The 13405-nt window shown below is 38.8% G+C and overlaps 1 protein-coding gene across 1 annotated transcript in view; it reads left to right on the top strand.

Annotated features, from left to right (window-relative positions):
• Nucleotides 1–10837: 10837 nt before the first annotated feature.
• LOC149130632 (uncharacterized) overlaps nucleotides 10838–13405 on the top strand; it is a 13313-nt gene continuing 10745 nt past the window's right edge. The window contains exon 1 of the mRNA XM_089343823.1: nucleotides 10838–10865. Within this exon, the coding sequence (XP_089199949.1) occupies nucleotides 10838–10865 (28 nt within the window). The remainder of the gene's footprint in view (nucleotides 10866–13405) is intronic.

The raw sequence follows: 13405 nt of genomic DNA on the forward strand, positions 1-13405 counted from the left end.
TGTATATACATGTGTATGAGTGTATATATGTATATATGTGTGTGTGTATATACATGTGTGTGAGTGTGTATATATATGTATATATGTGTGTGTATATACATGTGTGTGAGTGTGTATATATATGTATATATGTGTGTGTGTATATACATGTGTGTGTGAGTGTGTATATATATGTGTGTGTGTGTATACATGTGTGTATAACCGCCGACACTGTTTCCCTTCAAAATGGGGGTAGTTTTTCCTGTTCAGGCTTTATTATTAGCATTATTCTGCGATTGAGAATTGAAAATCACTTCTTCCACTTTCTAAGACATCTCAAAGCTTCTGAAAGCAACCTTCGTTTGTTTGTTTACGTTCATCGTAATTTCAATTTATATACATACAATATATATACATATATACATATATATATATATATATATATACACACGTATATATATATATATATATATGTATGTATACGCATGCATGTATGTATAATGTATGTCTGGTGGCAAACCAGTGACTTTCGCATCATTGATTCTCCATTGAAAAGCAGACGACCGAAAGCAACACCGGAAACATCAGCAGCAGCCGCAGACGACAACCACCGCCGCCGCCTCCTCCTTCCGCCACCACCGCCACCATCATCATTAGCACCTCCACCACCACCATCCCCATCCCCATCACCGGCGATCTTTCGATACCAATCGTCCTTTTGGCTTCAGCGTTTCTTTACATCGATTCGGCAATTTCCGTAAGGAAAGAGGGAAAGGACGAAAGAGGGAAAGGACGTTAGTCAGCGACAGCTCTGACCTGTTAGGGAGCAGACAGCAGGGAAAAAGAAAAGATGCAACTCTCTCTCTCTATCTATCTCTCACTTTCTCTATCTATCTATCTATCTCTTTCTCCCTCCTTTAAAAACACATATCAGTCATCTCTCGCTTTCTCTCTCTCTCTCTCTATCTATCTCTCTTTCTCCCTCTCTTAAAAACACATATAAGTCATCTCTCGCTTTCTCTCTCTCTCTCTCTCTATCTCTCTTTCTCCCTCTCTTAAGAATACATGCCAGTTATCTCTCGCTTTCTCTCTCTCTATCTATCTCTCACTTTCTCTATCTATCTATCTATCTCTTTCTCCCTCCTTTAAAAACACATATCAGTCATCTCTCGCTTTCTCTCTCTCTCTCTCTCTATCTATCTATCTCTCTTTCTCCCTCTCTTAAGAATACATGCCAGTTATCTCTCGCTTTCTCTATCTATCTATCTCTCTCTTTCTCCCTCCTTTAAAAACACATATAAGTCATCTCTCGCTTTCTCTCTCTCTCTCTATCTATCTCTCTCTTTCTCCCTCCTTTAAAAACACATATCAGGTATCTCTCGCTTTCTCTCTCTCTCTCTCTTTCTCTCTCTCTCTCTCTCTCCTTCTCTCTCTCTCTCTCTCTATCTCTCTCTCTCTATTTATCTATCTCTTTCTCCCTCCTTTAAAAACACATATCAGTCATCTCTCGCTTTCTCTCTCTCTCTCTATCTATCTCTCTTTCTCCCTCTCTTAAGAATACATGCCAGTTATCTCTCGCTTTCTCTCTCTCTATCTATCTCTCACTTTCTCTATCTATCTCTTTCTCCCTCCTTTAAAAACACATATCAGTTATCTCTCGCTTTCTCTCTCTCTCTCTTTCTCTCTCTCTCTCCTTCTCTCTCTCTCTCTCTTTCCTCCTCTCTTAAGAATACATGCCAGTTATCTCTCGCTTTCTCTATCTATCTATCTACGTCTTTCTCCCTCCTTTAAAAACACATATTAGTTATCTCTCGCTTTATCTCTCTCTCTCTCTCTATCTATCTCTCTTTCTCCCTCTCTTAAGAATACATGCCAGTTATCTCTCGCTTTCTCTATCTATCTATCTCTCACTTTCTCTATCTATCTATCTATCTCTCTCTTTCTCCCTCTCTTAAAAACTCATATAAGTCATCTCTCGCTTTCTCTCTCTCTCTCTCTCTCTCTATCTATCTATCTCTTTCTCCCTCCTTTAAAAACACATATCAGTTATCTCTCGCTTTCTCTCTCTCTCTCTTTCTCTCTCTCTCTCCTTCTCTCTCTCTCTCTCTTTCCTCCTCTCTTAAGAATACATGCCAGTTATCTCTCGCTTTCTCTCTCTCTCTCTCTCTATTTATCTATCTCTTTCTCCCCCCTTTAAAAACACATATCAGTTAACTCTCGCTTTCTCACTCTCTCTCTCTATCTATCTATCTCTCTTTCCCCCTCTTTTAAGAATACATGCCAGTTATCTCTCGCTTTCTCTATCTATCTATCTATCTCTCGCTTTCTCTCTCTCTCTCTCTATCTCTCTTTCTCTCTCTTTTAAAAACACATATCAGTCATCTCTCGCTTTCTCTCTCTCTCTCTCTCTCTCTATCTCTCTTTCTTTCTATATATGCATATATCGATACATACATATATGTACATACCTACATCTATATGTATACATACATGCATATATGGGTACAGGCCATCACAAAAAAAAACGTTAAACTATATATATATATGTACATACAAACACATATATATATACGTCCTTTCCGTCTTTCCTTACGGAAAATGCCGAATTGATGTAAACAAACGCACGTGGACGTTGACAGTCGGAGTATTAATAGCGAAAGAATGCCACAAAGGCGGTAAGAAAAAGGACGGATGAAATCCACCTGTGACCACCCATGCTTAAGGAGATCTGATGATATTTCTGATGTGGTAGCACAAAAGCCGCCCAGTCTGGAGTCTCTCTATAACTTCTGCCGTTTCCCGTTCAATTAAGTATGTCTGTTGCCTAGCAACGACAATTTCAATGACAAAAACGAGGGGAAAAAAGCGGGAAATGATTTATTTGTGGTAAAACAGATATATGTAAGTGTGTGTGAATATTTACATACATCTATAGAGAGAGAAAGGGGGTAGAGAGAGGAGTATTACATACAAATCGATGGAATGAGGGGGTAAAGACGAATGACGTCTGGTGTGTGTGTGTATGTATGTGTCGGTGCGTCTATGTGTGTGTATACACGCCTGTTTGTGTGTGTGTGTGTGTCTGTATGTATGTATTTATCCGTGAACGGGAAATACTTCCGCCCGTCCCTCCCCGCTATTTTATCCCAAATTTGTTCAATTTTGTAATTCTTTTGCCAAAAATCCCCGTTTTCGGATACAGAGGTTCCGGAAAATTGCCAAAAATCGGCATTGTGAAATTTTCTTCCCCAACTTCTTCAATTATGACTTTTTTTTCCCCAACACTAACCCTAAGACCGTGACCCTAACCCTAAAGGGATCCTTCTGATTTGGCAGGCGCCACTTTTCATTTATGTTTTATGTAGTGTCTTTGGTAACGAAACACTTTCAAACTTCGTATACTTGTATATTTTGTCTTATAGAACAGATAAAAAAATTTGTATTCGAAGTTATTTCATGTAAAAAAAATTGTCGTATTTCGGTAATTTCAACCAATGACTGACGTCTATTCAGGTGTAAACAATTACTGCCGTGGAATGTAAACAACATGTCCTAACGGTGTCATGGGATCTATTCCCTTGAATAAAATTAGTGCCGTAGTTTGTCAACAACTATCCGTGATACTGTTATTTATGACATCGTTCGTGCGTTTGTACTGGTTTAGGGTTCGGGTTTTAGAGTTAGGGTTAGTTTTAGGGTTACGGTTAGGGTTATGATTATTTTTGCCATAACCTCACTCATAACCCTAACCCTAACCCTAAAACCCTAACTCTAATACCCGAACCCTAAACCCTTACTAGGGAGTAATGATATGATTAAACAGGGGATAACACTCTTGAAACCAGTAAAAATAATTGTTTACAAAAACAGCACTAACTGTATTCAGCTGAATAGACGTCAGTAATTGGTTGAAATTACAGAAATACGACAATTTTAACATGAAATAACTTGCGATGTACAATTTTTTGTTAAGAAGGCTATGATACATTCTACCAGTATCCCAAGTTTGAAAGTGTGTCGTTAAGAAAACAAGTGGTGCCCGTCAAATCAGAAGGATCCCTTAATTTTTCCCTTTTTCCAGATTTTTTTTTTTTTGCGAAATACAGAGATTATGACACTAAAGAATTTCTTTTCTTTTAATTTCAATTTTTCAAAAACAAAATAAAAAAACAAGAAGTAACTGCTCCTGCACCCCTCGCGAATGTACAGCCTTTTTGAAACCCTTTCAGTCATTGCGCATGCGTTGGGGTTTTTCAAACCGCGCATTAAATAGGCCTTCAAGCAGTCTCTCTACATGCTAGAAATAACAGGCAGATCGCCGATAAACTACATACTCTGTAGGCACTCCTACACAATTGTGCCCCTTTGACTTTCAGAAAAATGGATATTTTTTAGGAGTGACTGTGTGGTAAGTAGCTTGCTTACCAACCACATGGTTCTGGGTTCATTCCCACTGTGTGGCACCTTGGGCAAGTGTCTTCTGCTATAGCCTCAGGCCGACCAAAGCCTTGTGAGTGGATTTGGTAGATGGAAACTGGAAGAAGCCCGTCATATATATATATATGTGTGTATGCGTGTGTATGTTTGTGTGTCTGTGTTTGTCCCCCCCCCCCCCCACCAACATCGTTTGACAACCGATGGTGGTGTATTTACGTCCCCGTAACTTAGCGGTTCGGCAAAAGAGGCCGATACAATAAGTACTAGGCTTCCAAAGAATAAGTCCTGGGGTCGATTTGCTTGACTAAAGGCGGTGCTCCAGCATGGCCACAGTCAAATAACTGAAACAAGTAAAAGAGGAAAAGAGTAAAGAGCATATGCCCACGGGTATATAGTGTAATGGTTAAGAGTGCCGGCTACTAACCCCAAGATTATGAGTTCAATTCCAGGCAGTGCCCCGAATATATAATAATCATAACAACATATATTCTTCATAGATTCTGATTATATAGGAATTTTTTTTGGAAAAAAATTTCCAAACAGTTGGGAGAGGAGTTTCGAAAAATTCCCACATTGGCTTTGTTTCTGATAGGGTAGGTTTTTGATTATATAGGAATTTGTTGGGGGGCAAAAACTGTAATAAAACAACGAAAGAAAGGTGAACAGATGCTATAAAATAATGAAAGAAATATGTGATCAATCTACTCGCTTTTCTACAAAGATGTCTTTCAGAGAAATTTCCCAGAGTAAAATGAGGTTTACTGTGACAAAAAGTGAAATTAAAGTGTTCAATTACTCTTTTACTTGTTTCAGTCATTTCACTGCAGCCATGCTGGAGCACCGCCTTTAGTCAAGCAAATCGACCCCAGGACTTATTCTTTGTAAGCCTAGTACTTATTCTATTGGTCTCTTTTGCCGAACCGCTAATTTACGGGGACATAAACACACCAGCATCGGTTGTCAAACGATGTTGGGGGGACAAACACAGACACACACACACACACACACACACACACACACACATATATATATATATATATATATATATATATATATATACACGATGGGCTTCTTTCAGTTTCCGTCTACCAAATCCACTTACAAGGCTTTGGTTGGCCCAAGGCTATAGTAGAAGACACTTGCCCAAGGTGCCACGCAGTGGGACTGAACCCGGAACCATGTGGTTGGTAAGCGAGTTACTTACCACACAGACACTCCTGCAAAACTTGAAATTGACAAAAAATTTGAGTTGCACATTTGTTTGATTTCAAAATCTATATTGCATAGCTATTTGAACAAGTAAATATTCAAACTTTCTATTAGGGTACGTCTTTTTGTCCAACTCAACACCACCCGATACCCTTGGCAAAAATCAGCATTTCAATTTTACCCCCACCCAACCAATTTCTTCGTGTTTCATGTTTTTCAGAATTCTTATGGGGCAAAACACGTAGGGAATTTTTTGGATTACTATGCTTATGCTACTGGAATTTACGATTTTGCCAAAAATTTTATATTTCAATTTCACCTCATCCCCTTTTTTTTTTTGCTAACTTGTCCATCTTGATCAACCACTGAGTAAACCTTGATTAATTGGTGAAATTTGAATTGGGGAGGTAGGGGTTTAAATATTTGAAAACGTGGCTTTTTGCATATTCGGAATCTGTCATTGAAAACATAGGAATCTGGTGAAAAAAAAAAAAAAATTGGAAAGCTCATTTCTGGTGGGTGACTGTGTGTCCAGGTCTGTCATTCTTTTTCTCATCTGTTTTCGGTTTCGTGCAACCCATCTTCACTTTCAAGCAGTCAGTAGCTAAGGTTCATTCCTCAGTCACATCACAATTTTTCTATTTTGTATCTGAATGAAAATTGCTTATATTTTTCAGGATTATTTTCATTCTTTTCCAACCACAAATGTTATGTAAATCTATTTTTTTAAATGTGATGTTGATATAAACTTTTGAATGCTGGTGTTGAATATCTTATACATTAAATAAGATGTTCTTAAAACAACTGGGAAGTACTGAAAAATGAGGAGTCTTTAATGACAACAATGCTCAATACTGCAATTTCACCCTCAAAACTTCTCAATTTATAAGCTTCGTTAGGATATGTTCTGGAAGTTTGCATCACATGACAGCTCGATGCTGATTGGTCAGTCAATTAGCGAATCATGTTAAATGGCTATGACTTTTACTTGGCAATTTGTTGATTCAGTCTTGAGTTTGCTCCATGTCTGACAAATATTGACAGTGTGACTAAGAGATTGTATTTGAAGAAACTGCAGCGTTTTATTTTGCTTTTCTTTAAGAAACCTTGCATTTCTTGGTTTGCATGTAAATCTCAAGATACATAGGCTAATGCACCTGTGATGAGGTTCAAACAGAACACTTATTGTCAGATAGAAAACTGTAAGTTCCACATTAATACAGCAGAAATCTCTTTTTTTCTAGACTTCTAATGATGCATTCACATCTGCTGGGAAACTGACCTTTACAAGAGAGCAGGATATTGTCCCTTGTCTGGCAGAACATCATCAGATCTATTCTCTTTGCACTAGATTGCTTTTTTTATTTTTTTATTGTAGTACTACACCAATATTCCATAGTTTTAAAGTCGTGAGTACATTCTGGTTCTGACATGCTTTTTCATGTATCTGTCAGAGAAATGCTTCCTGCAGATAACACTGGAAGTGGTTTTTGCAACAATATAATAGCTGAAGGCTAGGTATTATCTCATAGACATGTTATACTAGCCACTGATAACTTGAGGCTCTCAAGAGTTCTTTCCTGTTCAGCAGCTCTTGTCTAAGGAATGCAATGTGACATCCAAAGGTGTTCCACTGACCTTATGCCTCTGTTTTTATCTATCTTTCACAGGCGACATGTGGCACACCACACACAAATTGTACAGCACCAGAATCAAATCATCTTTGCAGGTTGTTCAGCAAAAGTTGTGGAACCATCATCTGTCCTGTGTCTGCATATATATATATATGTGTATATAGGCACTTCGCTTACCTTCGGGCCATTTCCCTTGAACCACTTCCATTAACATCCCTGCCCACACAATTTCTATCAATCACCTCCTTGCGGCACCTTCAGCCACTGCTATGCTCCATTCCTATCTGCCATCATTCTCAATCCCTTTGCATATTTATTGTCCCACTTATGTACTTCTATATCTTCCTCTCTATAACTCCTACACCTTGCTCATTATACCACTACCTCCCTCTCGCATATTACTCCTCTCCACCCTGGTATTAACCTTCAACTGAACCTCCACCTTTATTCATCACTCACTATATTCATCTCTGCCCCAATCGTTAATCAACTGTTCTCTATTTACACTCTTATACAAGTATCCATCACCCAGTCTCCATCCTCTCTTATGCTCAACCTTTCTATCTAGAGAGTTTGCTTTAGCCCTCAATCACTGTCTTCCTCTCACCTCTTTCAGCCATGTATCTCCTGTATAGTAAAACACCTGCACTCGACCCTCTACCATACTTAGCCTTTCAACATCTCATGTTAAGTCACCTACATCTACCTTCCCCTCTCAGTACAGGTAGCTTTTCGTTTCTTCCTTCTCCTGTCTTGCAACATCATAATGCTGGTGGCACAAAAAAGGCATCCTGTACATTGTGTAAAATGTTGTACATTAGAAAGGACATCCAGCTATAGAAACCATGACACTGGAGTTCAATGTGGTGACGCAGCTCGCTGGATCCTGTCAACCCATCCAACTTGTGCCACAATAGAACACAGACATTGAATGATGACGTGACATGCAGCACACTGTGCACCTGTGCAAGCAATGTCAACTTGATGGAGGGAACTAATGCACAGCACAAAGATTTCATCACTAGAAACAAATAACAGAATCCCATCACAAATACATTCATCTAGTTGAATTACTTCCGAAAGTTTCAGGTCTTGTGCCTGGAGTAGAAACGATAATTGCTAGATGATCCTGCACATGTGCATCAGAGTTCATAAAATTACTAACTATATCAACGAGAAACAAAGAAACCTCTTTATTTGATCATAAAAAGTTAAATATTACACTCACTGTAATGTAATTAGCACAGTAAAAAGTAGTACGTCAGTTTTTGAACTCTGATCAGAAATAAATTGTGCTTTATATATATCTATATATTGACAGAGATGGCTGTTGCCAGTACCGCCTGACTGGCCAACACCCACTACACTCTCGGAGTGGTTGGCATTAGGAAGGGCATCCAGCTGTAGAAACTCTGCCAAATCAGAATGGTCCCTGGTGCAGCCATCTGGTTCACCAGTCCTCAGTCAAATCGTCCAACCCATGCTAGCATGGAAAGCGGACGTTAAACGATGATGATGATATATATAAGGCACAATTTTTTGTGATCGGAGGTGTTCATAAATGGAGATACTAGGGTATTAAATAAATATGAGAAAGACAGAAGATAAAGCATGATTTATTTATGATCAGAGTTGTTCGAAAACTGAGGTACTACTGTATTAATGTTCCACTGCAAGTTCAAGTCCTTTATTGTTATGTAGGGCCTTAAGTGACTCAATAATTCTAAAATCTATACCAGTAGATTCAAAGGTAACTGGCAAATCATCTCATGCAGGACAGGTCAAAAGATAGGGGACAACCTCCAACTAGAGATAAAAATGAGTTTGTATGTAGAGCCAACACTCCTACTAGACAAAAGCGAACTTATGGGAACTTCAACATAAATTTCAAAAGCAAGAAGACTTGAGAGAGGAAAAGGCAGCCCAGAGTTGGGGACAGTAAAGAAAAGTCATTCAAGGTCTATGCTTTGTAGGGAGTGAAAGGCTTAAGTAGATTTTACTGTTGATATATTTACACTGATGTATGAATACTTTTGTGCTTCCTTAAGTGGATGTTTTGTGAGAATGATTTACCACAGATACCACAGCGATATGGCTTCTCACCTGTATGAATGTGTTTGTGTCTAGTTAAATTGCAATTTTGCGAAAATGATTTACCACAGATGTTACAGCGATATGGTTTCTCTCCTCTATGAATCCGTTTGTGAGTATTTAAGTGATGATTTCCAGGGAATGATCGACCACAAATGTCACAGTTATATGGTTTGTTTCCTGTGTGAATATATTTGTGTATAGCCAAATTGCCACTTTGTGAGAATGATTTACCACAGATACTACAGCGATATGGTTTGTTTCCTGTATGAATAAGTTTGTGTCTAACTAAATTGCAATTCTGTGAGAAGGATTGACCACAGATATTACAGTGATATGGCTTCTCTCCTCTATGAATTCGTTTGTGAATACGTAAGCTACTATTTTGAGAGAATGATTTACCACAGATATCACAGTTATATGGTTTTTCACCTCTATGAATTCGTTTGTCAGTACTTAAGTGATCATTTTGAGGGAATGATTGACTACAGATATCACAGGGATATGGCTTCTCTCCTCTATGAATATATTTGTGTGTAGTTAAATTGCCATTTTGTGAAAATGATTTACCACAGATTCTACAGCAATATGTCTTCTTTCCTGTATGAATACGCGTGTGTCTAACTAAATTCCAATTTTGTGAGAATGATTTACTGCAGATATCACAGGGATATGGCTTCTCTCCTCTATGAATATATTTGTGTGTAGTTAAATTGCCATTTTGTGAAAATGATTTACCACAGATTCTACAGCAATATGTCTTCTTTCCTATATGAATACGCGTGTGTCTAACTAAATTCCAATTTTGTGAGAATGATTTACTGCAGATATCACAGGGATATGGCTTCTCTCCTCTATGAATATATTTGTGTGTAGTTAAATTGCCATTTTGTGAAAATGATTTACCACAGATTCTACAGCAATATGTCTTCTTTCCTGTATGAATACGCATGTGTCTAACTAAATTCCAATTTTGTGAGAATGATTTACTGCAGATATCACAGTGATATGGTTTCTCTCCTGTATGAATATGCTTGTGTTTAACTAAATTGGAATTTTGTGAGAATGATTTACCACAGATGTCACAGTGATATGGCCCCTCTCCTGAATGAATTCGTTTGTGAGTTTTTAAGTTACCATTTTGAGAGAATGATTTACCACAGATATCACAGATAGCCACATTGCATTGGTTTCTATGGCTCGATACCCTTCCAGATGCCAACCACTTCACAGAGTGCTTTTAACATGGCTCCACCGAGTCACTTGCAAGATGAAGATGTCTCAAGAGGAAGAAAGGGGTAGCACTGAGGGAGGTGGGTTTCTGCCAGTTGAGAGGTGAATGTATAATAGGGAGCAAGGTAGATATAGGGGTCTTATTGTAGGAGATACTTGGTTGTCCCCATTTGAAAGATTGAGAGAAATAAATGGCAGGGGAGATGTGTAATGGGACATATTCTTAAGGGACAGTGGGGGAAAATATAAATGAAATGACGGCCATACCAAGGATTGGACAGGGTGAGTGGACAGAGGAGATCAAGGGGTGGGGGTGATTCATGAGAGTGGGAAGGGAGACGGATGGAGATGTGGAGAGTGTAGCAGGTGACGGTGAGGGATACAGGGGCCAGGGTAGGTTTGTGAGGGCATTGCGAGTGAGTGTATGTGATGGGGGGAGAGGAGCATACAGAGGGTGATGATCATGGATGGAAGAAAGGAAGGAGTTGGAATAATGTGTTGTGTTGGGGGAGGTTTTACGCAGGAGGTGAGAGAACAGATTGTATTGGGGCTAGGCATAAACATAAACGGCTTACCTGTATGCATGTATATATTTACTGGTTTCAAATTTTGGCACAAGGCCAGCAATAATGGGGAGGGGGTTAAGTTGATTACATCAGTCCCAGAGTTCATTGACACTAAATGTCAACCTTGCTGGAATTAGAACTCAGAACATCAAGTCGAACGAAATGCACCAAGCATTTTGCCTCGTGCGCTAACGAATCAGCTGCCAGCTCACCTTACACACACATATGTATATATGTAGATATATACATAAAAAGCACATAGATATAGACAGGTATCTATATATTGATATATACATACATGTGTGTGTGTGTGTGTATATATATATATATATATATATATATATATATACCATCATAAAAAGCAAGAGACAACCCAAATTTATGAAAAGTCTCCTAACACAAACCCAAATATGCTCAACAGCAACACAGAAACCATCAGTAAAAAAATGCAGAAGACCCAACTGTAGGATAAGCGTTAATTTAATTGAGGGATCAGGGTTCTCCTTCAAACAGAGACAACGTTTCAGAGTGAAAAGCAACTTCACAAGGGCTTCGGAGAACCTGATATATGCACAAACCTGCTTTGGATGTCAAGAGCAGTACATAGGCCAAACAAAAAACAGTCTTCGTCAAAGGATGGCTTTGCATAGATCCCAGATCAAAATTCCCCAAAACTGAAAAATAGCATTCAACCAACACACAGACATTTGCACCAATAACAAAAAACCCAAGCTTCAGAATTTTTCCCCTCTACCAATTCAGGGACGATACAACCTGTAGCCAACGAATTAATAAAGAGACTTTCTTTATTACAAAATACAGACCCCTCTTGAACGCGTCTACAACAAACGACATATCCACCACGGCCTCAGAATGACACAAACACACACACGCAAATACTAAAAATGACACACTCAAGAGATTCCCAAGAATTCATTAAAAAACAGTCCCAATCACTGCTATAATCCATAACGAGCTACTTTTAGGTCACTAGACCATTTAACACCTTACTACTATCATACTGCCTACATTCCTTCTTATTCTCCCTTCTCTTTCTCCTTCTTTGTCTTCTTCCTCTCCGCCACCTCCTTCCTAACTTTACCACTATTGCTGTTTAGAATAACACCTATGCAAATTTTATAAACAAAACATTCAAAAAAGATGTTTCAGGAATTCAGTCACTACTACCATCCTCAACGGGTCATTTTCAGGGCACTTGACCATTTAACATACTACTACTATCATGGCACTCTTGCATCCTTATTATTATGATTATCATCCACCTCCTCCCCCTTTTCTTCTTCTTCTTCCTTACCAAGAATTCACAACGACCTCGAACCCACAAGAGTAAACAAGAGAGACAGAAACAAGCAGTAACAAAGGAAATGACACTTGTACTTGCATACTATGCAAATATTAAAAAAACTTTCCTTTTATTTTTTCCAGAATTTAATTGTTTTCTAGACTTACAGTTGAAAAAGTAACAATGACTGAAACCGGTACGGAAATGTTTTTTATGAAATTATTTTAGCATTTTCTACCTTGATTTTTTTTTTCCATATGCATATATATATATCTGTGTGTGTGTATATATATGTATATGTATATATATATATGTATATATATGTATATTTTATTTATTTATTTATGTGTTTCAGCCAAGTGGCTGTGGTCATGCTGGTGCACCACCGTGATTTTCACGTTCCTTGCATGGCTCTTCTCCCCCACCTGACATGGTCCAATCAAGAGTTTTGATGGCACATCTGGTGTATAAGAGAATTTGACACAGCTGCCCTAAACTGCGTCTCATTACGAGCCATTGGTTCGTCTGGTATCGTGGAGAGGAAAGCGTTCAAGTTTTGTCTTGAAGACCTCTGCATCCATGTCTTGCATGTCTCTCAAATGTTTTGGCAGGGCATTGAAGAGCTGAGGTCCTCTGAAACCGAGGGCTGCTGCAGTATCTCGTTCTTATGTGAGATGCAGTGGACGGTACCTTTGCACCATGCAGTGGCGACCCGTGCGGGCATCCTGTAGTACTTGATACCAAAGTTTGGCACCAGTCCTTCCAGTATTTTCCATATGTATATTATTACATATCTCTCCCGCCTGCGCTCCAGGGGAGTAGAGACCTAGTGCCTTCAGTCGCTCCCCTGTAGTTCATCTGTTGGACTGTGGCGATCTTTTTTGTATAGTGCCGCTGAATTGCTTCGAGTTCTGCTGTCCGCTTAACACTGTGTGGTGACCACAACTGAGAGC

Source organism: Octopus bimaculoides, chromosome 28 (genome assembly GCF_046866305.1).
Source record: "Octopus bimaculoides isolate indiv1 chromosome 28, ASM4686630v1, whole genome shotgun sequence".
In the NCBI taxonomy this organism is placed as follows: Eukaryota; Metazoa; Mollusca; class Cephalopoda; order Octopoda; family Octopodidae; genus Octopus; species Octopus bimaculoides.